The 27718-nt window shown below is 43.3% G+C and overlaps 1 protein-coding gene across 1 annotated transcript; it reads right to left on the bottom strand.

The window, feature by feature from the left end:
• Positions 1-1143: 1143 nt before the first annotated feature.
• Positions 1144-19701, bottom strand: LOC135528395 (potassium voltage-gated channel subfamily G member 1-like). Its single transcript, XM_064957448.1, has 3 exons — positions 19596-19701; positions 5493-6386; positions 1144-4144 (listed from the first exon to the last, which is right to left on the bottom strand). Exons 2-3 carry the CDS (start codon positions 6303-6305, stop codon positions 3377-3379), a joined length of 1581 nt encoding a protein of 526 aa, XP_064813520.1. The 5' UTR covers positions 6306-6386; positions 19596-19701; the 3' UTR covers positions 1144-3376.
• Between the last annotated feature and the right edge of the window lie 8017 nt (positions 19702-27718).

The following is a 27718-nucleotide window of genomic DNA, read 5'->3' as shown; positions in this document are numbered from 1 at the left end:
CAAACATTTTCTACAGATCAACAACATTTTTATATATTTGACAGGTGGATTTGTCTTTTGTTGAACTTTCTTTATTGCGACAAATTATGATGGAAACAATGTTAAAAAAAATGCTGAATCATTTTGAAGGCACTTGATGTCACCCACATAACTATAAAACTCCACTCCACCCACATTTACTTCTAAATGCCTACTGCTTGCAAAATCCTTTTTTTCAGCTATAAAATGTATGTTTCTTTGCAGGACAAGGATTGTCCTGACTTTCCAGAATACCCGAATTGCTTCGCCTTGCTTTTCTAGTTTCACCATCCAATTATTTCAGATCTACATGAGTGCAAGTTCCACCCTGGCATGGACTGTGGCGATAGGTTGGCAGAGGAGAATTAATAGACTGGCAAATATTAGTCAATTATTGCATTCTATACATGCAGGCTTTTGCGGGCTACCTGACACATGACACATAGGCCTACAGGCTGTGGCCAGGTTATTAACATGCAATTTGCCAAAATGGCTAATGGAAACACTTCAACCACCACATTTGTATTCGACACTGACCATAGGTTTTTGCAAAAAAATGTCATTATGCTGCTTTTCATTGACACAAGATAGTTAGCCTGAATGGAAACTCACCCTAGCAGGCAATTGTCGCATCTATTTTCTATGCGAGCACTTTCTAAATGTCGACAAGAAAATCACTGGACACCTTAACAGAAACATAGCCAATTGCAGATGTGGAATTCGCCTTTGTTACTGCCGATGAAGTGGAGGCTATCGAAATTCGTCATCTCATACCCGAAGCTGAACACGATCAACATGGTCCAAGGAATTAATATGCTGATGAGGAAATTAGATACCAGCCCAAGCTCTCTAACATTCACAGGAAATGTTCTGTATTTTTTTGATGGGTTTCTCAAAACACAACCAGATAGTGAGTGCATAGGCTACTAGAATGAGAACATATCGGTGTTTTTGCATCATGTGAGAAATGATGTGTTGTTTGCAATTTCGTCATGGCCTTGCACCTTCCTCATTATTTGTGCTTGTGCAACACGGAGTTGTAATAACAGATGTGATTAAACCTAGTCCACAAAGATTCTTACTGTATGGTAATTGATTGAAGGGCAGCATCGCTACAGCGGGAGTGTAATTTATTTAATTCTCAACCTTTATGTTGCTTTTGTCAGCATGTAAAGAACATAATTTGATTGAAGCGCATGAAGGACAAAACACTCACTGTACAGAAAAGGAATCATTTACATGTACATCAGTTCACATACTGGGTAAACAATATGAACAGGATTAGACTATACATGTACATCAGTTCACATAAATTACTTGGCAAACAATATGACAAACAACATGCCAAGCAGTTAAATGCAGTTGGTATTGACCTCACGACTGGCGTCTGGGATACTTGCTCATTAAGGGCTGGTTTCCTGGCCACAGATTAAGCCTCTAAAATTGCCAGTGTAGAAATCCCCTAAAATAATCCATGTGTAGCATACAATATGTATTCAATTTTATTCACACTTAATAGACAATCAACACATTTGCCTTTGTTTGGTGACAACAATATTACAGACTGAACAAATAAATTGCAGGATATAACATGGGACACAACGTTACAGTAGCATCTAGTTGGATATTTCATTTATCATTTATGTTCGAAATGTGGATCACATGTAGGCCTATGGAATTAGATTGTTAGGATGTAAAGATAAAGATGTATTTATACTCTAAATAGTCATCCACCCAAAAACAGTAAACATGCATTGATAATAACCAATGATAGATGGCAACATGAAAAAAAATTGAAGAGGCTCATCTCACACAATGCTTTGGTTTCGAATTCAAGTTGACTGCAATCTTCAGTTGACTGCAGTCGAAGTGCATGACCTTTGATCGTATGATTGCTGTAAAGGTCATGCAGCCGATTTAGTCAGACAATTTTTATGCCCATATTGCAACACACTTTGAAAGTTGGTGACCATCGTTGGTCACTATCTTGACAAAAGTGAACGCTCCCATCTTCCGATAGATCCTCCCACATGCCTCTTCTGCCAAACCGGGTACCAAAAGAACCTAATTGATTGTAGTTATAGACGTGCCGCATTCAACAAATCAGCAAGTCAGAAATGTCAAAGTTTCCTAGTTATGACTAGCATGTGAACGTGACGTAACACCTGAAACATCAGAAACGTGAACCTGAACCGATCATTTGAGTAACTGTTTGGGTTTGTTTATGGGTTCTTTTGGTACCGGGTTGGCAGAGGAGGCAGGTGGGAGGATCTATAGGAGGACGGGTTCATTGTAATGCCTGGAATGGAATAATGGAACGGTATCAAACACATTAAATATATAGAAACCACATTACAATGTGGGAGACAGTCCTCCTATAGCTCCTTACACCAGCCTCCACTTCTGTTTGGAGTTATTTTGGGTACCTGATTAGGTTTTTTTGTTATTCTTTTGGGTTCTTTTGGCTATTATTGGGTTATTTTGGGTACTTTTAGGTACTTGTTGGTACTTTTGGGTTGTTTTGGGTTGTTTGGGGTGATTAGTAGGACCCAATAGACATATAATTTTTTGGGAAATAGCAACAAAGTCAGTGAAATTACAAATAAGTCCAAGCAATCATGAGGCAGATCAGCATCAGTTCAGTTGTAAATATTTAGCAACCGACAGCATTATTTAGAAATACATTTTCAAGACACGGAGCACACAACAACTACAGACATATACATGTTTCTTCAATGTTTCATACATTAAAATTGCATATGCAACCCCTAACAGTGCTGAGCACCAATACACCTCCAATACATCTAACTCTTAAGAAATATGGTTATGGACTGGACTCTTCACAATTGAGACACAAAAATGAATAAGAAATCGATCACATATTACATATAGCTTATACTGTAGGTTATTTTTGATTTATGCATTTATGGAATATAATGTACTGTTATACAGCAAAATGTCAATGATCTAATAGGATTCATCACAATCTTCTTTCTGTTATTGTGCAGATCTTCTGGTTTATGGGAATATTTCTGGCCTCTATTACCGCATAATGGCAGACAGAGATGACATCATCCAGAGAAGAATAATAAACTAAAACATTGTTAGCAGAGCATTGCCAGGTCCTCTTAACCCTTATTTGTTTCTCTCTCAGATTTTCTCTCCGTTGTCTCTGTGCTTTGTGTCCTTGATTTCTTTCTTTCTCATCCACAGTCATTTGGGTCGCTGTTCACAGATGAAGTTGACAAGTCCTAACCCCTCTTTTGTTTTATTCTCTCTGTGCTTCGTGTCCTTTAATTCTCCCTCCTCCACCTACTGCTTCTCCTACTGCTCCTCCTCCTCCTCCTCCTCCTACTCTTCAGTCATCCCGGTCCCTGGTCTTAGTGGAGCCATAGCTGTCACTCTCCAGCGACATGTTACTTCCCAGCCCACCCATCCTCCTGCGTAACAGGAAGTGTGTCCGTCTTTGCAGTAGCCTCTGCTGCTCCTGCTTCAGTTCCACGTAGGACCGGGAGAACGTATGAAAGATGGAGGTGACTGGGAATGCCATGAGAAGAATCCCGCTCAGGATACTGCTTAGCGCCACCACCTGACCCGGGATGCTCCTCGGAACCATGTCCCCGTAGCCCACCGTTGTCATGGTAATGACGGCCCACCAGTAGGTGGCGGGGATACTGCTGAACTCGTGGGTGGCGGCCATCTCGTTCTCAATGAGGTAGAGCAGCGGGGAGAAGAGGGCAATGGCCACACAGAGGAAGAGGAGGAGCAACCCAAACTCCCGTGTGCAGCGCCGCGCCGTCAGCCCCAGAGTCTGCAGGCCCAAGGAGTGGCGGGCCAGTCGCATCACATATAGGATCCTCAGGGCGCGGAGGATACGGAGCACAAGGCCCACCTTATCCAGGTAACTACTTCCCGAGCCCAGCTTCTTCTCCCCCTGGTAGCTGTCCACGACCAGGGTGATGTAGTAGGGCAGGATTGCCACCACGTCTATGAGGTTCAGAGGGCGCCTCAGGAAGGCTAGTTTGTCTCGGTCCTGGATGAAGCGCAGGGTGAATTCTAGGGAGAACCAGCCCACACACACCGTCTCCACAATGAAGATGTTGTAGCACATCTGGGAGCACTTGCCCTAAGAGACACGAGATACTGGTTATCACCTGTATATAAACATCTAGCATATACAGCAGTGTTCTATACACCAAGCCACAAGGTGTATAGGCTTTTGCTCTGAACTCGTTCTTGACTTTTGGTTGTTGCAAGAGTAGTTTGACACTAGAGGGAGCTATGGTGCTGCCTAAAATCCAAGGTAGGTCATTGAGGTATGCCAAATTCTATTCCTCAAATGTCAAATTGTAGACTGCAGGGCATTGAACACAGACTCCATTCATTACAGCCCAAATATTTTATGTTCATAGCTTGTTACCAATATTTTGTATGTTCTCTGTTCTCTGCTCAGACGGTTCTTGCACAGAGTGAGGTGCTGTGTAGGTACGTGTTGCTTTATTCAGCTACATGAAATATTTAAAAAATCTATGTACTGAAACAAAAACATAAACAAATTCCTGAATTTAGTTAACACAAAATAATGCTCTCCAAGGCTGAAGGTTATGTACTATTTGCGAGATTGTTTCTTAGAAATTGTTTTTCAATTGTGGATATTAAATTATTAACTAATTCAAAGCACGTACGGTATGATATAAAGTGGCCTTTGAGTTGATTCAATTTCAGAAGAAAACATGCAGTATTATCACAAAACACTCCCACAGAGTAGGAAACAACTTATACCAGTGTATCATTTCTACACAGAGTGTACAATAAGCTTGTTCTCAGACAGAACAGCGTTTAGATAGCAAAATACTCTTCTTCAATTGATTCTAACCGTCTAACAATAGAATCTATCAGGGATGCAATTTTGGAATGCTGTGCTCAGGTATCAGCCTTTGGAGCACCATCTAAAGTCCATCACCTCTGGGGTAATGAATTACCTTCTGGGATACAAAATATGTTCCATGATGGTTACCAACAGATAACGGAGGCTAAAAATGAATTAATTGCTTTTGCTCCTGGAAGTACTCTCCTAGAACTCACAGTGAAACCAGAGAAGTGCAGTGGTGTGTGTGTGTGTGTGTGTGTCACTCCAATTTTCTTTTTATCTGGCTACCGAGGCCAAAAAAAGAGGAATTACTGCAGTGATTCAAGTCAGCCATGTTCATGAGCATGTATATTCAATTCGAACAAGGCTTTTCCAAATGTTTCAGATGTGTTTTCTTTGCAAAGTATAGCCCATGCACTTAATCCATTATTACTTTAACTTGACAAATGCTCTTTGTGCTTTACATTACAGCTCTGATATTCAAAATGTTTGTTTTTTACAATTTCAAAGTGCAAGTTTTGTTATCAAGTGTCTGGGAAGTGTACAGAGTGTATGACCTGTTGCCCTGTACTGAGGCCTCCTGGTCCTCAAAATTTCCACCTACTTGCTCCTCCTCCTCTCTCATAGCCGGCATGGTACTGATGGACAGGTTGACAGCTGTGATGGTGACAAACAGCACCGACAGACAGGCAAAGATCTTTCCTGGCAGGCCCGAGTGGGGCCGCTCCACCATGTCCCTCAGCTTGTTCATACAATGTCCCATCCGGGTCTCCGTAGCCAGGGCGGTGGAACCCCTACGGTGCCCGCTGTCCGTGTCCATCATCAGCTCCTCCTCCTCGTCCTCCTGGGCAGCCCGCTCCAACTCGTCACACTCATCCACCCGCTGGATGAGGCGGCGACGGCAGCACCACTCCAGGTTCTCTTCAGGGACCCCCCAGTAGTGCAGCTCCTCCCTGAAGGAGAGGGCACACATCTCCCTGAGGGACCGCAGCTTCCCAGCCCGCAGGAAAGTCAGGATGGTGCGGAAGGCACAGGGCGAGCGGTCGAAGAAGAACTCGTTTTGAGCGATGTCGTAATCATCGCAGACGCACATGATCTCGTCGAAGCTGCTGCAGAGGCGCAGCTGGCCCAGTCGGGACAGGGGGAAGTCCTCCAAGGTGGTCCAGGGTAGTTGATAACGCAGCCCACCCACGTTGATGATGACGTGGAGTTTATGGGTAGCGAAGAGCGAGGTAGCATTGGTGAGGAGGTGGTCTGAGTCCTCGGGAAGTAATTGGGCTCGTTTGTAGTAGGCCCCCTTGAGGGCCTCCTGCTCTGACAGGGGCGGGGGTTGAGGGAGGAGGAGGAGGGAGGCATCAGAGGCACAGCTCAGAGCGCTGTAGTCGTAGTCCGAGCCATCACCTGCCAGCAGCGTCATCTTTACCTATACAGGAACAACCCCTCTACCTCCATCGCTGGTCACATCCCTGTGGTCGACCTTTCTCTGGCACATGCTTACCTTTAGAAGGAGAGGAAAGGACAAACACAAAATTCTATGTATCATTATTTCATAATCTCATATGCAAAGGGTACAGGTACTGGGTAGGACTACATGTACTACAAAGGAACGTTCATAGATTGTTCTTTGTTGGATTGTGGGTTCCAGGACCAGGTTGAACTCTTTCCTGATTAAGATCTTTGTGTTCTTTAAGTGTTAAAGCCACCAACTGATCATATTAGACATTAAGTATTGAAAAATACTTTTGCCTGAAATTATGTTTTAAAATGTAGGATGTAGTATACATCAAACTCCAAGTTCTCCTCCACCCCAACCCCAGCAAAAATATTGTGTCATTTTCTTCTGAGGTAAAAGCACTCGAGTTGCAGTCAGACTCTGTCTGAAAAACAAACCGGTGACTCCAGAGTTCACTGTTTTGGTGAGTGACTTTTTCCTAACTCTACATCTTTTCATTTAACTGAATTACCGACATAACTTTGGTAGTGTAGCTTGGTAGTTAGCTACAAAATACCGTCTCTGCTTTGACTTTTCTGGCTGGTAGCAAATAAAAATTAGCTGGGAAGATAGCTAGCTGCTCGTCCTATGTCCACACAACTCGGTGGACATTTCTCTTTCGTAACTTTATTAACTGTGCTAACTTGTTTTTAGTAGCATTGGTATTCTTGGCATATTTGTTTAATGACTACCCATTATTATTTTTGATGTCAGTCAGTCATCCACAATATCTTGATTAAGATCGAAGATAATGTTGGTTAATGTAATAATGGTAGCTAGCTAGCTAGTATTCTATGTACTGCTCATATGGAGGAATGTACTTGCTAACAGAGAGGAAGAGGCAAAGCATCTTTGTTGCTAGTTAGAATTTTTAATTTACTTTATGTATCCTGCAATTTAACTTAGAAGGGTAGGAGGGTAGTGCGTACGGCCCAGTACATCCCTGGGGCTAAGCTGCCTACCATCCAGGACCTCTACACCAGGTGGTGTCAGTGGAAGGCCCTAAAAACGGTCAAAGACCCCAGCCACCCCAGTCATAGACTGTTCTCTCTACTACCGCATGGCAAGCGGTACCGGAGTGCCAAGTCTAGGACAAAAAAGCTTCTCAACAGTTTTTACCCCCAAGCCATAAGACTCCTGAACAGGTAATCAAATGGCTACCCGGACTATTTGCATTGTGTAACCCCCCAACCCCTCTTTAACGCTGCTGCTACTCTCTGTTTATCATATCTGCATTGTGTCCTGCCACCCACCACCCACCAACCCCTCTTTTACCCTACTGATACTCTCTGTTCATCATATATGCATAGTCACTTTAACCATATCTACATGTACATACTACCTCAATCAGCCTGACTAACCGGTGTCTGTATGTAGCCTCCTACTTTTATAGCCTCGCTACTATATATAGCCTGTCTTTTTACTGTTGTTTTATTTCTTTACTTACCTATTGATCACCTAATACCTTTTTTTGCACTACTGGTTAGAGCCTGTAAGTTCACTGTAAGGTGAAACACACCTGTTGTATTCGGCGCACGTGACAAAGAAACTTTGGTTTGATTTGATGGGACCATAATGTACAGTTAACACATAACAGATGTGGAATCATATGAAAAACTAAAAACATTAAGAAATCATTGATTCCCTGTCTTTTCTCATTATATGTCACTAATAGGCAAACGCCTCAATAAAATAAACCCTGTTACATGTATTGGTTGTAACTTTAGATGCTTGAAATGGTTGTGATTGATTTCCCCTGTAATGCACTTAAAAGCTCTGTCTAATGGATAGGCAACATATGATTTCACTGTGATGTTGATGCTCGATGGACAACACCTGAAATTATCTGGGGTCTGGTTGTCTAATGGATGTAATTGTAGTGGATGCCACACATGCTGTTGATTCTTTACAGCCGTAGGGCAACCATGTATCATGTAGAGGAGTCATGTAACTATGATAAACACTGGGGTGAGATGATAAATGTACTTGGAACGAAAACACTGGTGAGAACTTGGCAAGACTAATTCATAGCCGAAGGTGATATAGTTAAATTTACAGTACATGGGAATCAAGATCTTACAGCAAACTTCTATTTCAGGACTACTGCATAATGACACTGCATACACAGTACACACACTCACACACACACACACACACTCACACACACAAACACACAAACACATAGGCAGGTAGACCTAGACTCAGCAATGTGATATCATCATTAAGAGCAGGGTGACTTCCTGCTTACATAAATTGATTTCTAATCTGCCAAGACTGCCAATATTGGCTCTTCCCAATATGAACATTCCTGCCACATTGGTTCAACAACATTGGACAAATGTAGTTGTTCTTGATGTCCCCCTACTTGTACAACTTTTAGGCAGCTAAGCAGAGGCAACCCCAACCCCAGTACCCAGTTCTGTCACAACAAACGGATCATTATCGTCTAATGATGCTAAACCCACACTGTTGGTCCATGTTACATAAAGATACCATGCACACATATTTGAACACGTTTACTCATCTAGATGAATTGATATAAACATTTTCTGTCAGAAAACATCTGCTATCCATTGCGTAACAGTTGCAGTGTAGTTTTTCCAGTGCTGCTTTGATTTTTTCAGACTATATGGTAGCTATAGCACTTAGGGATGGATTGATTGCATGTGATACTTCACACTTTATACAATACGATCACCTCTTAGTTATACAGCCTCATTCTCTGCAACTATAAAGAATAGCCTTGTGTGAAATGACTACCAATCCCACAATACAACACACGTTTTAGCTGTGAATAAAAAACCCATATGACAAAACGCATAAAAATGTATGTATCAGAGTGCGTCACGGTCAGTGGGTGGTTATTAGGTGTTTGCACTGTCAGTGCCTCGGGCCAATGATTCTGTTTCCCACCTGTCACATTAGAGTGAACCACCCCAAGCGAAGCCAAAGATGATGGAGTACATTGACATTCACCTATTCCTCTCATTTAGCCTGCTTGGTTTCCCATGGGAGCAATCTGTGTTTGGTTTGCCACTGGTTGTTTCTAAAGAACATCTTAAATAGAAGGGAAAAAGTATGTAGAAATGTGTTTTAAGGCTGTTTTAAAAGTTCTGATTGATGGAGCATCTCTCAGATAGCTCGGTCCCCCATAGTACGAAGACGTGTCTTAGGGAATTGAAGCAGTAGGGAGTTGCTGAGAGTCCGAGGTGGCTCATTGATAGAAATGAGGTCACTGATGTAGGTAGGCCTCAATCCAATCAAGGCTTTAAAACACTACGAGGATTATTTTAAAGTCAATCGTATAGTTGACCGGAAGCCAGTTGAGTTCAGCAAGGATGGGATTGTTGATTAATCCCTCTGGATAAGAGGGTCTGATAGATGACTCAAATGGAAATTAAAAGTGTATATCTGGATATGTACGAGGAGAAACATTTCGGTCACAATGAACAGCAGCTTGAATCTGCTCAACCACTTGAACAAACTATACAGGCCACTTTTGTGAGGGCCAATAACACTGCAGTAATTCTCATTAAATTGGCTCATTTATTGATGCTCCAAGGATATTATACTGATAGATACCAATCTGGAAGAAACATTATTGTGAGACATTATTAAAATCCTTTCCACTTCTTTGCCCAAAGACAGTAAAAAGAACATTCCACTCTAAATTGCAGAACAATTATGTCTTCTTCATGCTCCAAAGATAAAATGATCAAATAAATTATAAATTATTATCTTAAATTCCTCTCCTCTTCTTCGCCCAAAGACATGGATGGCAAAGACCGGATAGATAAAACCCTTCAATCACTCTGGCACCGTTTGTTTTCTCTCTGGGGCCAGTAGTAACAGGTGGTCCTTTGGTCCTTCCAGTCACAGGAGCACCCATGAAGTAGTTGTGTTTTAGAACTCTACTGTTCCTTTAAACACCTCCTTGAGGAAGAGCTGTATCTCCCAGAAGTCTCAGAGGAAGAGATGAAACAACACAGAGCCAGAGAATGTTTCTGTCTCCATCAGATCGCCTAAGGTCTGGCCCTCTGTCGATGGGCCTCTCCGTGCCGGTGCTATGCCGTGCTGTCTATCGCAGCTTTGCCAAAGGGCATGTTCTCTCCAGATTGCTTGTGAGTCACTGGCCTGGGCTGTGATTCTTTCTATCTGCAGAGCTCATGCGTCTTCTACTGTGCTTCGAGAAACTGACACTAACTGTCTTTGAAAAGCATTACCAGATTACACAGGACACTTCAAGGGTCTGAGAAAGGCTATTACTGAAATGTTAGAGTTGTCTGTCGCTTCGTAATGTAACAGAAATACAGCAGATTTCCTACAGCGCCATGAGAATCTGACTCAAACTGCTTTGGAAATGTAGTGATCAACTCACTTCAAGTGTCTGAGAAAGGCTATAACTGAGATCCTGGAGTAGTGTCGTTCACGGCTTGGTAATGGACCAAATATAAAGTTGATCAGGGGTGATCCTTATTTGGTGATATTTTCTCAATTCTGGCACACTTTAAATAAACATTGAAGTTTGTGTTAGCTTTCAGAGGCCATTGGTTTGGTCATGAGTAAAATATGTTTTGTTTTCAGATAAGTCTGTGTAAAAACAAGTACATTATAGTTGACTAATTATACAATGCTTAAATTCATCTTATCGAGTCCTTTTTGATCTATACACTTATATGTTAAATCCAGTGTCCACATTTTGCTAAATTCTTATAAGTAAAATATTTACAATTCAATACAGAATCAAGGTCTATGAAATTCAAAACTCAGGTTGAATTTGAATATGCAAATCATATATAGTGACAGTCAAAAGTTTGGACACACCTACTCATTCCAGGGTTTTTCTTTATTTTTACTATTTTCTACATAGCAGAATAATAGTGAAGACATCAAAACTATGAAATAACACGTATGGAATCATGTAGTAACCAAAAAAGTGTTAAACAAATCATTTGAGATTCTATTTGAGATTCTTCAAAGTAGCCAGCCTTTGCCTTGATGACAGCTTTAAACACTCTTGGCATTCTCTCAACCAGCCTCATGAAGTAGTCACCTTAAATGCATTACAATTAACAGGTGTGCCTTGTTAAAAGTTCATTTGTGGAATTTCTTTCCTTCATATTGCTTTAGAGACAATCACTTGTGTTGTGTCAAGGTAGGTTTGGTATACAGAAGATAGCCCTATTTGGCAAAAGACCAAGTCCATATTATGGCAAAACAGCTCAAATAAGCAAAAAGAAATGACAGTCCGTCATTACTTTAAGACATGAAGGTCAGTCAATCTGTAACATTTCAAGAAATTTGAACGTTTCTTCAAGTGCAGTCGCAAAAACCATCACGCGCAATGATGAAACTGGCTCCCATGAGGACCGCTACAGGAAAGGAAGACCCAGAGTTACCTCTGCTGCAGAGGATAAGTTAACTAGAGTTACCAGCCTCAAAAATTGCAAGTAACAGACACATCTCAACATCAACTGTTCAGAGGAGACTGTGTGAATCAGGCCTTCATGGTCGAATTGCTGCAAAGAAACCACTACTAAAGGACACCAATAATAAGAAGAGACTTGCTTGGGCCAAAAAACTTGAGCAACGATATTAGACCGGTGGAAATCTGTCCTTTGGTCTGATGAGTCCAAATTTGAGATTTTGGGTTCCAGCCGCCGTGTCTTTGTGAGATGCAGAGTATGTGAACAGATGATCTCTGCATGTGTGGTTCCCAATGTGAAGCATGGAGGAGGTGTGATGGTGTGGGGTGCTTGGCTGGTGACACTGTCAGTGATTTATTTAGAATTCAAGGCACACTTAACCAGCATGGCTACCACAGCATTCTGCAGCAATACGCCATCCCATCTGGTTTGCATTTGGTGGGAATATCATTTGTTTTTCAACAGGACAATAACCCAACACACCTCCAGGCTGTGTAAGGGCAATTTGACCAAAAAGGAGAGTGATGGAGTTCTGCATCAGATGACCTGGCCTCCATAATCACCTGACCTCAATCCAATTGAGATGGTTTGGGATGAGCTGGACTGCAGAGTGAAGGAAAAACAGCAAACAAGTGCTCAGCATATGTGGGAACTCCTTCAAGACATTTGGGAAAACATTCCAGGTGAAGCTGGTTGAGAGAATGCCGAGAGTGTGCAAAGCTGTCATCAAGGTAAAGGTTGGCTACTTTGAAGAATCTAAATCTTTTGATTTGTTTAACACTTTGTTTAATGTCTGTTACTGCATGATTCCGTCTGTATGTGTTATTTCATAGTTTTGATGTCTTCACTATTATTATACAATGTCGAAAATGTAAAAAATTAAGAAAACCTTTGCATGATTAGGTGTGTTCAAACTTTTGAGTGGTGCTGTATATTTCTTTAGTAATACGGTTCGTTACTTTTTATTCATTTTGTATGATCTGTCATTATTTAATAATCCTGTCTATGTGGTGTGAGTAGAGTGGTAACTATTTTTCACCCTCTACTACAGACGTGTCTTACTTTGCCAAAATTGATCAAAACAAGTCTGCCTGGAGGACTGGGTCCCTGTTTTTTTAATGGCTTGTGTGCTCTCCTCTCCTGGGAGGACTATCCTTCCCATCAACCCCGTAACAGTGTCTACCTACTGTAGACCGAAAACCATTTGTTTTTGACCCCGATCTCAAATGTGTGGTGCAAGTAGACTTTTCAAGATGACAACAGTATACATCCTGGCCTGGAGTCTTACAGTCTCCTCTAATGACCATTCAGACCACATAATGACCATCTGAACAACATTGTTTTCCTTTAGAAACCCATCTAACTTAATGAACTCGAAGTGGGTAGTGTTGAAATGGACTTCTGACCACAGAAATACTGAGCCAATACTCTGTCTCTGTCTCTCTTGCTCGCTCTCTCCCTCTCTGTTTTCAAATCTGTTTTTTTACGCAGGCAAGATTCAATGCCTGGAGCAAACCTTACATTATAAGACCTATGCCAACAGAAACTCTGTCAGGAATTGCGGAATAGAAAAAAATACCCTTTTCTGATGTAAGTGGGTGGATTTAGTAAATACGGACTACATTGGAACAAGAAATATCTCAAGGGATGTAATTGCCTTGCTAGCCCTCACCATGGTCCACAATATCCAAATGTGATTTACTTTAATCAACATCATACTTTCATACTTTTACTTTATATATCTTTAATACAACCAACAGTTGGTTTCATACAGTATATCGTATATTTTACATACTATACTACCATCTTTATCTTTCCTGTCGCTCTTACTTTAAAATAAAATCCTGGGGCCTCCTGGGTGGCTGCAGCGCAGCGCAGCGCTAGCTGTGCCATCAGAGACTCTGGGTTTGCGCCCAGGCTCTGTCGCAGCCAGCCGCAACCGGGAGGTCCGAGGGGCGACGCACAATTGGCCTAGCGTTGTCCGGGTTAAGGAGGGTTTGGCTGGTAGGGATATCCTTGTCTCATCGCGCACCAGTGACTCCTGTGGCGGGCTGGGTGCAGTGCGCGCTAACCAAGGTAGCCAGGTGCACTGTGTTTCCTCCGACACATTGGTTCGGCTGGCTTCCGGGTTGGAGGCTCGCTTTGTTAAGAAGCAGTGCGGATTGGTTGGGTTGTGTTTCGGAGGACTCATGGCTTTCAACCTTCGTCTCTCCCGAGCCTGTACGGGAGTTGTAGCGATGAGAAAAGATAGTAATCACTAACAACAATTGGATACCATGAAATTGGTGAGAAAAAGGGCGTAAAAAATATTTTTTTAAAGGAAAATCCTTTATGCCATCTTTCTAATTGATGTGTGTAGTGGGGAACCTTTCGACGCCAGCCTATGGAGATGTCCTTTCTTGCAGTTGCAGTTGTCTTTCCTTCGGTAGATTCTTTCCACTCTCAGCAAATGTCAGGCCGCTAATGGGAATTATCGAACTTTTACCATTTTCTCCATTAATCTTAGTGTTCCGTCCTTGTCCTTCTTCGTGCCCTCAGGACTACGCAGACAGAAACTGAAAAGACACTGCCAATTCCTCCTTTTCTGCCTGGCTGCTCCATATTATGCCTCATCACTCCTCCTCATCCCCTCAACGCCACCACACCGTGACTGACAATATTTCGGGTAGCACCCTAATGCTCACCCTCAACCCTACACCTTCCACCCTCCACCTTAACGTAACCTCTATATTCTTCTTTCTGAAGTGTCTTGACCTACTACGGCAATAGTTTGGAATAGAGAGTAGTTTTCCCTGTCATATTTAAGCGATCATTAGGCTACAGAACTGGAAACATAATTGGCTAATGGACAACACTTGGGGAATTCTGCTCACAATCTACTGTATCTTTCTGCCCAAGGAACGTAGATTTTCTCGTAAATTGTAGAGAGTACCTCTCAATCTTCGTAATTTAGATGAATTATGCCCGTAAAAGGACATTTGTAAAGCTAAATGTAGTTTCTGAGTTTCTATATGTTTCTATATGAGGTAAGTATTCTTATCTTGTTCTCATGGGTTTGGTTCTTATGCATATGGTTTCTTTCTTGCCCATCCACATTTTCTGTGATCTCTTTGTTTGATATCACACTCTCTGAGTTGGAAAGTAAACTCACAGATGGAACAGAACACAACTTTAGATTGCGTAATGATTACGCAAGATCTCAGCTGTGAGACTGTGTGCATTACATAACCACACATTAGTATCCTGTTATAGTACTGTCCATACCTGTCTCGGACGGCGCAGGGTATGTATGTTTAATTAAGGTTCAATTGACCCTAGTCCTGCTCTTCACTGATAAAAGAGTCCCAGTAGGGATGTGCACAGACAGACAGTCTGATGTTTGATGTTCATGAAGAGAGCTGCCTGCCCTGTCTGTCCTGTCACTGCAGGGACAGAGTGTTTGAAGGGATTGCTCTGAGTGGCTACGAGACCAAACCAGACCCCATTACAGGCCTCATTGGGATGGTCTGGCAGGGAGGACATTGAACGACAGATAAAAGAGAGATGGGGGGATGAGAGATGGATCATTTTGGACTAAAAATTAGAGAAAAGACAACATCCAGTCTTTCTGGAAGCCCTTATTAGATTTGTGTCAGCCTGAACAGAGAGGAGAAACTACTTTAGTTGATGGGATGGATTAACAGATCTGGGCTCTTGGAAATTACAACAGGGAACAAAGTTGTTTTGTGTGGAGTTGAGTGAAGGCTAGTATTTTCTGCAGTGGTAGCAAATAGAATGGTAGTGAGTCAAAGGGAAAAGTTGTTTTGTGTGGTGTTGAGTGAAGACTGCTACTTTCACCAGTGGTACTGGTAGCCAATATGATCATTTTGATATAACGATTAGTGACTCAAAAAGATGGATAGTAGGTTCCTCTGTCAATTATAATCTGCTGTCAGCAAGGATTTGTACTGTAACATGTTATTGTAGAAAAGATGTCTAGTGCTGTTTCATGTTTAATGTCTAAATGTCTAATGCTGTTTAAATGCACATAATTTTTTATGTAAGCTTCTGCTTACTATTCAGCCAGTGTTAGTTTGCCCAAATTACTCAGACCCAAAATATCTAAATCATTCTAGATGGGAGATTTGTACTGTACATCAATTGCTGTTGAATATTTAATGCTGGAACTAGCCAACGTTTTAAGGCACTCAACTCAAGTTGTGTGTAAATGGGGGAAGAGTGAAGTGTTTTGCTCTCCAATCACACACCACCTATCCCAGCCTAATTTGTGTCGACAGTTAGCCCTGACCAGAGAGCAGAAAGGGCTCTGTAGACTACTTTCCTCAGGCGCATTGACAATGTAAGTTAATTAATGCCGTTAAAATGGCGACTCTGCGGTCTGATCTAATGACATGCAAGGACATGTCGCTCAGGTCCGCCACTTCTAAAGACATCTGGGAATAAGCAGATTATATTTACTCTTGCACTGGCCCAGTCGGAGTGGAATGGGGGAGCATGACTGCCATAGATGTAAATACAAGAAAGTCATTAGTTCATCTCATTCAAATCGGAATGACCTTGCAGAGTGGGTGAAATAGATCTATGGATTACCCAACATACATCATAAAGGGGTCTGAAGAAAGAACTTGCATTCTGTGCACGATTGCATTTGAGGAAAACCGAGGTCAGATTATTGGTAGTATCACAATTGATTAATGACCCTCTTACATATGTGATCCAACAACAGTGGCGCTAGTAAATCAACGCAGCTCATATTGCTTCCCTTCTTAGGTCTGGTATTGCTCCTAATTTGCCATTAATCAATTTCCAGTAGTGGCTTTCAGAGATGTAATCAAGGTTTTGAGCATTGCTTCCTTCGTGTTGCCGGTTGCAACTAAATATAGAAAATCTGTGTAGGGGTTTACAGTGTAGAGCAGAAATATGTTAGGTACTGTATGTAGAGTGTGGAAATGCCTAAAGCAGCCAAAAGTCTCTTAGCTCCTTATGCATAGACTCGACATTCATGTAGTCAGACTGATATAGCTATCAATGTCTGTCTAACTTGTGTCTCCAAGCCATGAATACATTAATGTAGCGGGTCTCTACACTTACAACCAAATATGGGGAACTGTGGGCAAGGAGTATGATAAAATATTGTTATGAGTTTTTGACTCCAGAAACATATTATATTGAGTGACCTATCTGTCAATCAATAGTATTCACTCTCTAATGTTTAATACGTCTGTCAGACTGTGAAATTACTAGGTACCAATAATGCTGGAACCATTGTGTCTTTTGAAGCTCGGCGTTACTCTGGACCCTGACCTCTCTTTTGACGAACATATCAAGACTGTTTCAAGGACAGCTTTTTTCCATCTACGTAACATTGCAAAAATCAGAAACTTTCTGTCCAAAAATGATGCAGAAAAATTAATCCATGCTTTTGTTACTTCTAGGTTAGACTACTGCAATGCTCTACTTTCCGGCTACCCGAATAAAGCACTAAATAAACTTCAGTTAGTGCAAAATACAGCTGCTAGAATCCTAACTAGAACCAAAACATTTGATCATATTACTCCACTGCTAGCCTCCCTACACTGGCTTCCTGTCAAGGCAAGGGCTGATTTCAAGGTTTTACTGCTAACCTACAAAGCATTACATGGGCTCGCTCCTACCTATCTCTCTGATTTGGTCCTGCCGTACATACCTACACGTACGCTACGGTCACAAGACGCAGGCCTCCAAATTATCCCTAGAATTTCTAAGCAAACAGCTGGAGGCAGGGCTTTTTCCTATAGAGCTCCATTTTTATGGAATGGTCTGCCTACCCATGTGAGAGACGCAAACTCGGTCTCAACCTTTAAGTCTTTACTGAAGACTCATCTCTTCAGTGGGTCATATGATTGGAGTGTGAAGGTGAACAGAAAGGCCCTGGAGCAACGAACTGCCCTTGCTGTCTCTGCCTGGCCGGTTCCCCTCTTTCCACTGGGATTCTCTGCCTCTAACCCTATTACAGGGGCTGAGTCACTGGCTTACTGGTGCTCTTTCATGCCGTCCCTAGGAGGGGTGCGTCACTTGAGTGGGTTGAGTCAATGATGTGATCTTCCTGTCTGGGTTGGCGCCACCCCCCTTGGGTTGTGCCGTGGCGGAGATCTTTGTGGGCTATACTCGGCCTTGTCTCAGGATAGTAAGTTGGTGGTTGAAGATATCCCTCTAGTAGTGTGGGGGCTGTGCCTTGGCAAAGTGGGTGGGGTTATATCCTTCCTGTTTGGCCCTGTCTGGGGGTATCATCAGATGGGGCCACAGTGTCTCCTGACCCCTCCTGTCTCAGCCTCCAGCATTTATGCTGCAGTAGTTTATGTGTCGGCGGGCTAGGGTCAGTTTGTTATATCTGGAGTACTTCTACCGTCTTATCCGGTGTCTTGTGTGAATTTAAGTATGCTCTCTCTAATTCTCTCTTTCTCTCTTTCTTTCTCTCTCTCAGAGGACCTGAGCCGTAGGACCATGACTCAGGACTACCTGGCATGATGACTCCTTGCTGTCCCCAGTCCACCTGGCCCTGCTGCTGCTCCAGTTTAAACTGTTCTGCCTGCGACTATGGAATCCTGACCTGTTCACCGGACGTGCTACCTGTCCCAGACCTATTATTTGACCATGCTGGTCATTTATGAATATTTGAACATCTTGGCCATGTCCTGTTATAATCTCCACCTGGCACAGCCAGAAGAGGACGGGCCACCCCTCATAGCCTGGTTCCTCTCTAGGTTTCTTCATAGGTTTTGGCCTTGCTCGGGAGTTTTTTTCCTAGCCAACATGCTTCAACACCTGCATTGCTTGCTGTTTGGGGTTTTAGGCTAGGTTTCTGTACAGCACTTTGAGATATCAGCTGATGTACGAAGGGCTATATAAATAATTGTGATTTTATTTTGATTTGAAGCTTAAATTCTTTCTTTTTGGCCATTTTGAATAGAACATATACTATATTTTCTGTATGTTGCTCGGATGCTACAGCTATGGAAGTTCAACAAAATCTGGCAAATACATAAAAAAAAGTGACTTACCATGTACCATATGTAGTATATCGGCCACTCTATTACCATGTAGTGATCTACGGTATGCTAATCATAGTCATCTGTCAGAGACATGGAGATGGAGCAATAACATTAGAATAAATGAACAGATGGGACCCATTGGATACAATCAGAGTGGACAGTAGCTAAAATGTTCATGGCCCTGGAAGAATAGTATATCATTCATATTAAATTCAAAAACCTGAGGGGAAATGTAAACTTGCAGTATATACGTAGTTACTGTACATGTGAAAATATCAATGTGTGCAAGAGTATCATTATAAAAACGTCATAATTCTGTCATCTGAATTACATCACATTCAGATGACAGAATTATGACGTTTTTATAATGATACTCTTGCACACATTGATATTTTCACATGGTTGACTCATTTTTTCCAACTAACTGTTGCTGAATATAAAAACATGCTCGTTAGATAAACATGATCATGGCAACTGTGGGGGTGATTAGTACATTAGCAATTCTAATATTACACCACTCAATGGTTTATCATGTGTTATACTGAAAATTACAACAAATTACAGCCCCTATAATGTTGATAGGGTGGTCAGCATCAACAGATGCACACTTACTGAAGTCTTAGTGAATACTGATAGCACTTAGTTGATACCGCCATGCATTTTACTGAGCTGTCAAAAGGGATTGATATACGGTACAGTATGTGTATTAACATCCTCTGAGATGAGGTAAATAAGAACAAATATGATGAAATACTCACTGTGGTCGCGTATCAGTTCTTCCCACAGCTGTGAGTTTTAGTTCGTACAAAGTGATCAGAAATACAAGAAAACCTGAAGTCCTAACTGTTGCTGTCGCTTCTGCATCGAACACCAACTCTGCTCTCTCTGCGCACAGGAACAAGGCTTATAGAGTACTAGCAGGCTATTTGATGATCATGAGCAACAGGCTATAGGCTCCCCCTTCCTCTCTACATCAACAGCTAGTCTTGCAGCTCTGACATCACAGGTGGGATGTGCTATTCTGCCATTATTCTGAGAGCTTTTCACAGAAATCCACAGCAACCAGCATCTAGCTGGTGAGCATAGCGGAGGATTCCACCTTCGAAAGAGGAATAATCACTCATGTGGACGGTTTATATTTATACAGTTCGGGGCGGCAGGTATCCTAGTGGTTAGAGCGTTGGACTAGCAACCGTGAAGGTTGCAAGATCGAATCCCTGAGCTGAAAAGGTACAAATCTGTTGTTCTGCCCCTGAACAAGACAGTTAGCCCACTGTTCCTAGGCTGTCATTGAAAATAAGAATTTGTTCTTAACTGACTTGCCTCGTTAAATAAAGATATATATATATATATATATATATATATATATATATATATATATATATATGCGCCCCCTGAAGTTACCCTCCTGAGCTTCACATAGTGTGGTTCCTCATCACTCTTGTGTACTCCGACAGCCGTCACTGTGTCCAGAGTTAGTGGTTGGTGTAGGTACAGTCGACCATTGTCAATGTACAAATAAAGCGTTAACAGTACAAAAAAAGTGTTCTTTTTTTCACTGTCAGATACCCTCTTCCTCCATCCTATTCTCTATGTCCATTTCAAAATGGTATAAATATATTCACTCAAAATGTTACAGATATAGCCTACTATCTTACTGTAATATGACCAGTTTCTCAGCAGGAAAAAAATATTGCAGCAACAGGAAATGTGAATTATTATGTGCATTATAATTGTTCAAATTGCTCAAACCCTAATTGCTCAAACCATACACCCCAACCTGAGCACTCCGTTCTGGTGCCTCTGGTCTCTTGGCCCTCCCATCCAGCTCCTGTTCAGCCCAGTCCAAGCTCTTCTCTGTCCTGGTCAATGGTAGAACCATCTTCCCCCTGAAGCTAGGACAGCAGAGTCCCTGCCCATCTTCAAAAAGCACCTGAAACCCTACCTCTTCAAAGAGTATCTTAAATAAAACCCCTCCTCACCTCAACTGACCCCCCCAACACAATTGCACTTGGACCCCCTCCCACCTAACTATTCTAAGATGAGTGCACTAACTGTAAGCCGCTGGTTTGCTGGAAAATTCTCTGCAAAAACAGATCAAATTAAGATAACTTTTTCCACATTTTGTAGTGTTACAGCCTGAATTTAAAATGGATTGAATATATTTTTTTTCTTCACACATCTACACACAATATATCCATAATGACAAAGTGAAAACATGTTTTTGGAAATGTATTGAAAATGAAATAAAGACATCTAATTTACATGTCCAAGAACAGCCCTTAGCCGTGGTATACTGGCCATACACCACAACCACCTGAAGTGCCAAATTTCTATTATAAACTGGTTAGCCAACGTAATAACAACGGTAAAAATAAATGTTTTGTCATACCCCTGGTATAAGGTCTGATATACCACAGCTTTCAGCCAATCAGCATTAAGGGCATAAACAATAAAGGCCATTTAGAACTTAACATAAATTTGGAACTTAGAGTATTATATAGAGTACCAGTCAAAGGTTTGGACACACCTACTCATTCAATGTTTTGCTTTTTTTGTGACTATTTTCTACATTGTAGAATAATAATGAAGACCTCAAAATTATGAAATAGCACATATGGAATCATGTAGTAACCAAAAAAATGTTAAACAAATCAAAATATATTTCATGCTTTAGAATCTTCAAAGTAGCCACCTTTGCCTTGATGACAGCTTTGCACACTCTTGACATTCTCTCAACCAGCTTCACCTGGAATGCTTTTCCAAAGTTCTTGAATGGGTTCGCACATATGCTGAGCACTTGTTGGATGCTTTTCCTTCACTCTGCGGGCCAACTCATCCCGAACTATCTTAACTGGTGTCACGACTCTGACCGAAGGTGGCTCCCCTTACCATTCGGGTAGGGCTCGGCGGTTGTCGTCGCCGGCCTACTAGCTGGCACTGATTCTTTTATCCCCCACCTTATGTGTTTATTGAGTACACCTGTTTTGAGTTGGTTATAATTAGTGAGGCTTCATTAGTCAGCCGGCCCGCCTGGTTCTTTGTGCGGGATTGATTATTGTAACCCTGGTGTTTGCATTAGATGTACATGTTTGTGTACTTAGTGCTAGACAGTTTTCGTTTCCCTGTGTCTGGGGCATTTGGTTTGAGCACCCGTAAGTGGGGTGACCGTAGTTCACCGTGTGTGCATTAAAAAAAGCACTTTATTGAACTCTGCTTTCCTGCGCCAGATTTCACCCTCACTCTGAAATTTCCCCTGATGTTGGTCCCTGTACGGGGACAGCAGCCATATCAGGTTAAAGTAATGATGGACTGTCATAATATGAACTTGGTATTTTACCAAATAGGGCTATCTTCTGTATACCACCCCTACCTTGTCACAACACAACTGATTGGCTCAAACGCGTTAAGAAGGAAAGAAATTCCACACCTGTATTTTGAATTGCATTTCAGGTGACTACCTCATGAAGCTGGTTGAGAGAATGTCAAGAGTGTGCAAAGCTGTCATGAAGGAACCCATGGATAATTTATGAAAGGGACAATTGTAGCTTGCTACTGTAGCTAGCCACCGGAGGACAACGACACAAGATGCATTCAAGTTTTTTCTATCAATTACGTTTTGCTTTTGATTTGATGTGATTGGTGCGAAGCCAAATCCAAACTGGATTCCCTTGACACATTTCCTTAGTGCGCAAGGCCCATTCACAGTTTAGCACACTCAGTTTAGCTCAACGGTAATTTGCTATTATTTTATACTTTTATTATCAAGCAAGGCTAAATGCTCACTGGCTTTCCCTGCATTCAATGCCATGGGCAGAAACAATGCCATACTCTTTTTGACCAGACGGAATCAGGTAGATACTGTAGGCTACACATACAGAGACAGAGGGGTAGTGTTTTCCTCACTTGGATGCTTTCTCCGGTGGCATACACTCAGCCTCTTGCGAACTAAATAAACATGAGAAAAGTTTTTATTTTCTTCTCTGTACGTTTTTGGGGAAGCCTGGCTTCCCTTGGCATCCATGAATTACAGGCCACTGGATGTTGCACGCAACTTTAAAAAAGGCAGATCGAGAAATTGAAAATTGTCTTATGATTCTTTCTGTGCAATATATGTGTTGTAAGCTTTTGAGCATTTTATACAGATGTAGTATCTTCATTTGATCACCCTGTTGCAGGAGAACGTTGCTGCAATGCAGGACATCTTAAACTTGTAGTGTATTTGATTGAGGTTTAAAAAGGCTTCTGAAGTTTGTAATTTCCATTTTGAAATGTCAGACTTGATTTCTCCTTACGAAAATCTATCAAGCCCTACAAAAATGTCCATTAATTGCAATCCACATAATAATTCACATTTCTTGTTGCTGTTGGATTATTTTCCTTCTGTGTACAAACTGGCTCAAATTAAGATCCTACATCTGTACCCAGTACATACAGTAGTTGTTACATTCGTTGGATGAATTAGACCAAGGTGCAGCGTGGTAGGCGAACATCATACTTTATTTAAAATGAACACAACAAAATACAAACGAACGTACAGTTCTGCAGGCCACACAGCACCTATACAAAATCAAGATACCACAAACTAAAGGGGGCAAAAGGCTGCCTAAGTATGATCCCTAATCAGAGACAACGATAGACAGCTGCTTCTGATTGGGAACCATACCAGGCCAAACAAAGAAATAGGAAAACTAGAATGTCCACCCAAAACACACCCTGACCTGACCAAATAGAGAAATAAAAAGGCTCTCTAAGGTCAGGGCGTGACAGTAGAACCCCCCCCCCCCCCCAAAGGTGCGGAACCAGACCGTGGATCGCCGCCGGATGCTCTGTACCGTAGATCATCGCCGGAGGCTCTGGACTGTAGAACGTCGCCGGGAACTCTGGACTGTAGATTGTCGCCGGGAACTCTGGACCGTAGATTGTCGCCGGAGGCTCTGGACTGTAGAACGTCGCCGGGGACTCCGGACCGTAGAACGTCGCCGGGGACTCCGGACCGTAGATTGTCGCCGGGGACTCCGGACCGTAGATTGTCGCCGGGGACTCCGGACCGTAGATTGTCGCCGGGGACTCCGGACCGTAGATTGTCGCCGGGGACTCCGGACCGTAGATCGTCGCCGGAGGCTCTGGACTGGAAATCCCCGCTGGAGGCTCTAGGCTGCAGATTGTCGCTGAAGACTCTGGACCGCCGACCGTCGTTGGAGGCTCTGGACCTTGGGTCATCACTGGAGAATCCGGGCCATGGATCATCACTGGAGGCTCTGGGCCATGGATCATCACCGGAGGCTAAGGGCCATGGATCATCACCGGAGGCTAAGGGCCATGGATCATCACCGGAGGCTAATGGCCATGGATCATCACCGGAGGCTAATGGCCATGGATCATCACCGGAGGCTAAGGGCCATGGATCACCACCAGAGGCTCCGGGCCATGGATCATCACCGGAGGCTCCGTGCCATGGATCACCACCGGAGGCTCCGTGCCATGGATCACCACCGGAGGCTTCGTGCCTTGGATCATCACTGGAGGTTCCGGACTGTGGACCGTCGCTGGAGGTTCCGGACTGTGAACCGGGAATGGTCGCCGGAAGCTCTGGACTGGCAACTGTTGCCGGAAGCTCTGGACTTGGAACTGTCGCCGGCAGCTTGGTGCGTGGGACCGGTACAGGTGGCACCGGGCTGGTGACATGCACCTCAGGCGAGTGCGGGGAGGTAACGCAGGACGTACTGGACTGAAGAGGCGCACTGGAGGCCTGATGCGTGGGACCGGTACAGGTGGCACCGGGCTGTTGACACGCACCTCAGGGCAAGTGCAGGGAGGTACCACAGGACGTACTGGGCTGTGAAGGCAACATCAGAGCGACTGCGGGGAGCCGGCACAGGACGTACCGGACTGAAGAGGCGCACTGGAGGCCTGATGCGTGGGACCGGCCCAGATTTCCTCGGACTGGTGACACGCTCCTCCAGACGCCTACGTTGCCGCATACTCCTCGCCAACTCCATTCTCCGGTATCCCTCCTTGCACTGTTCTATTGAATCCCAGGAGGGCTCTGGTACTCTCCCTGGGTCGACCGACCACCTCTCGAACCCCGCGAACCCCGGTGTCGTCATTGTTCCTCCCTCGCTGCCTCCATCTGCTCCCATGGAAGGCAATCCCTTCCGGCCAGGATGGCTGATGGCTCTGGCAGCTCCTGGCTGACTGACGGCTCTGGCAGCTCCTGGCTGACTGACGGCTCAGGACAGACTGGCGGCTCTGACGGCTCAGGACGGACGGGAGACTCTGACGGCTCAGGACGGACGGGAGACTCTGACGGCTCAGGACGGACGGGAGACTCTGACGGCTCAGGACGGACGGGAGACTCTGACGGCTCAGGACGGACTGGCGGCTCTGACGGCTCAGGACGGACTGGCGGCTCTGACGGCTCAGGACAGACTGGCGGCTCTGACGGCTCAGGACGGACGGGAGACTCTGACGGCTCAGGACGGACGGGAGACTCTGACGGCTCAGGACGGACGGGAGACTCTGACGGCTCAGGACGGACGGGAGACTCTGACGGCTCAGGACGGACGGGAGACTCTGACGGCTCAGGACGGACGGGAGACTCTGACGGCTCAGGACGGACGGGAGACTCTGACGGCTCAGGACGGACGGGAGACTCTGACGGCTCAGGACGGACGGGAGACTCTGACGGCTCAGGACGGACGGGAGACTCTGACGGCTCAGGACGGACGGGAGACTCTGACGGCTCAGGACGGACGGGAGACTCTGACGGCTCAGGACGGACGGGAGACTGACGGCTCAGGACGGACGGGAGACTCTGACGGCTCAGGACGGACGGGAGACTCTGACGGCTCAGGACGGACGGGAGACTGACGGCTCAGGACGGACGGGAGACTGACGGCTCAGGACGGACGGGAGACTGACGGCTCAGGACGGACGGGAGACTGACGGCTCAGGACGGACGGGAGACTCTGACGGCTCAGGACGGACAGGAGACTGACGGCTCAGGACAGACGGGAGACTGACGGGAGACTCCAATTTAATATTACTTTTGTAATACAGTAAATAGCCTAAAGTTAAGGCAATCTTGTAAACTAATGTAAATGTGTTTATTCAACCTTAATTAAAAGGAGTAACATCCATGGCCATGTTTTGAGGTTAGCTTACTGTAACTATTAATGTCTTCTTTGTAAGCATAGAAAGTGTGCATGTTCAAGATAGCATGCAAAGGTCGCAGGTCTGTGGATATCTTCACAATTGCTGTAATAATCTGTGGACATTCTCAAACAGCATTGATCACTTCCACTTTGTACTTTTTAATGTAATCTCAACTGCAATCCAGGTCATTTGGTTTTGTTATTAGATGAAGCACAGTGATAACACATTAAGTTGATGAAAATACAAAATATCTGACATTACATTCCCATTTGATCTTTGTTGTGTTTTTAAATGGTTGAAAGTGCAGTGAAAACACATTTAAATAACAAATAAACCCCCAAAAATCAGACATTGTTTCTCCATTGGAATCGGGCTGTGCTTAGATGGTTGAAAGCTTAGCGGTAACACTTTGGGAATTCAATGATCAAATTCTGGCTATCTTTTTGAGTGGGTGAAAAAAGGTTGAAGTCTCATTGATCCAACTCTCAACTAAATATTACCCAAATTTCCACGTTGAAATGAGGTGGTGTGCCCAGTGGGCTGTCTCTTGGTAGATAAATACTATTGGTATTCTGGAGCCAAAATCCACAGTTGCATCTCCCTCAGGCAACTGACACATGTTGATAGTGGTAATGCTTATACGTCACTTGGAGAGCCAAAGAGTCTCTGTATTTGTGTTTCTGATCAACTCACACTACGTGACTTTTGGGGTTGGTTACCCAGTGAATACATTTAATGCCTACTTAAGAATATTTGTTTGTCATCTTGTTTACATATCTTTATATATCATGACTGAATATCACACACAAAGAGGAAGTGGCTAAGAAATGTATTACAGACGGTTTATTCAAGGCACTAAATAATGTGGCTACTCGTAGTTATCAACAAGAGACATGATTAGATATTTACATTTGTTTTCCTTCGACAGTAAATTGTCATTTGGTATTTGGACTACAGCACATAAGATAAATAAAGTTAATATTCAGTTAAGAGTAATTAACACAATGCTTAGCATATGTATATGTTTTCAATGTATGCAATACATATGATTTCCAGTGTTCTATTTGTGACACTCATTTGTGTACTGGTTGATGGTCACTCGACTTGATACTGAATGCCACACAGCTGCCACTCAGCTTCCTGCAGTAGGGTTGGATTACCTTACTATAGAATGTAGATCTACCATGCAGCAGCAGCATCACACAGTTTGGAAGTACAGTTGAAGTGGGAAATGTATATACACCTTAGCCAAACACATTTAAACTCAGTTTTTCACAATTCCTGACATTTAATCCTAGTAGAAATTCCCTGTCTTAGATCAGTTAGGATCACCACTTTATTTTAAGAATGTGAAATGTCATAATAATAGTACAGAGAATGATTTATTTCAGCTTTTATTTCTTTCATCACATTCCCAGTGGGTCAGAAGTTTACATACTCTCAATTAGTATTTGGTACCATTGCCTTTAAATTGTTTAACTTGGGTCAAATGTTCCAAAAGCTTCCCACAATAAGTTGGGTGAATTTTGGCCCATTCCTTCTGATAGAGCTGGTGTAACAGAGTCAGGTTTCTAGGCCTCCTTGCTCGCACACTCTTTTTCAGTTCTGCCCACAAATTTTCTATAGAATTGCGGTCGGGGCTTTGTAATGGCCACTCCAATACCTTGACTTTGTTGTCCTTAAGCCATTTTTCCACAACTTTGGAAGTACGCTTGGGGTCATT

This window comes from Oncorhynchus masou, chromosome 33, assembly GCF_036934945.1.
Source record: "Oncorhynchus masou masou isolate Uvic2021 chromosome 33, UVic_Omas_1.1, whole genome shotgun sequence".
NCBI lineage: Eukaryota > Metazoa > Chordata > Actinopteri > Salmoniformes > Salmonidae > Oncorhynchus > Oncorhynchus masou.
The sequence above is the reverse complement of the archived record's forward strand: the minus strand, read 5'-3'. Positions and strand labels throughout refer to the sequence as shown.

Excerpts from the sequence above, each read along its gene's own strand:
- LOC135528395 (XM_064957448.1), bottom strand. The coding sequence starts at position 6,305 with ATGACGCTGCTGGCAGGTGATGGCTCGGACTACGACTACAGCGCTCTG. Across the intron at positions 4,145-5,492 it reads TGAGAGAGGAGGAGGAGCAA|GGCAAGTGCTCCCAGATGTG; the intron begins GTAGGTGGAAAT and ends CGTGTCTCTTAG.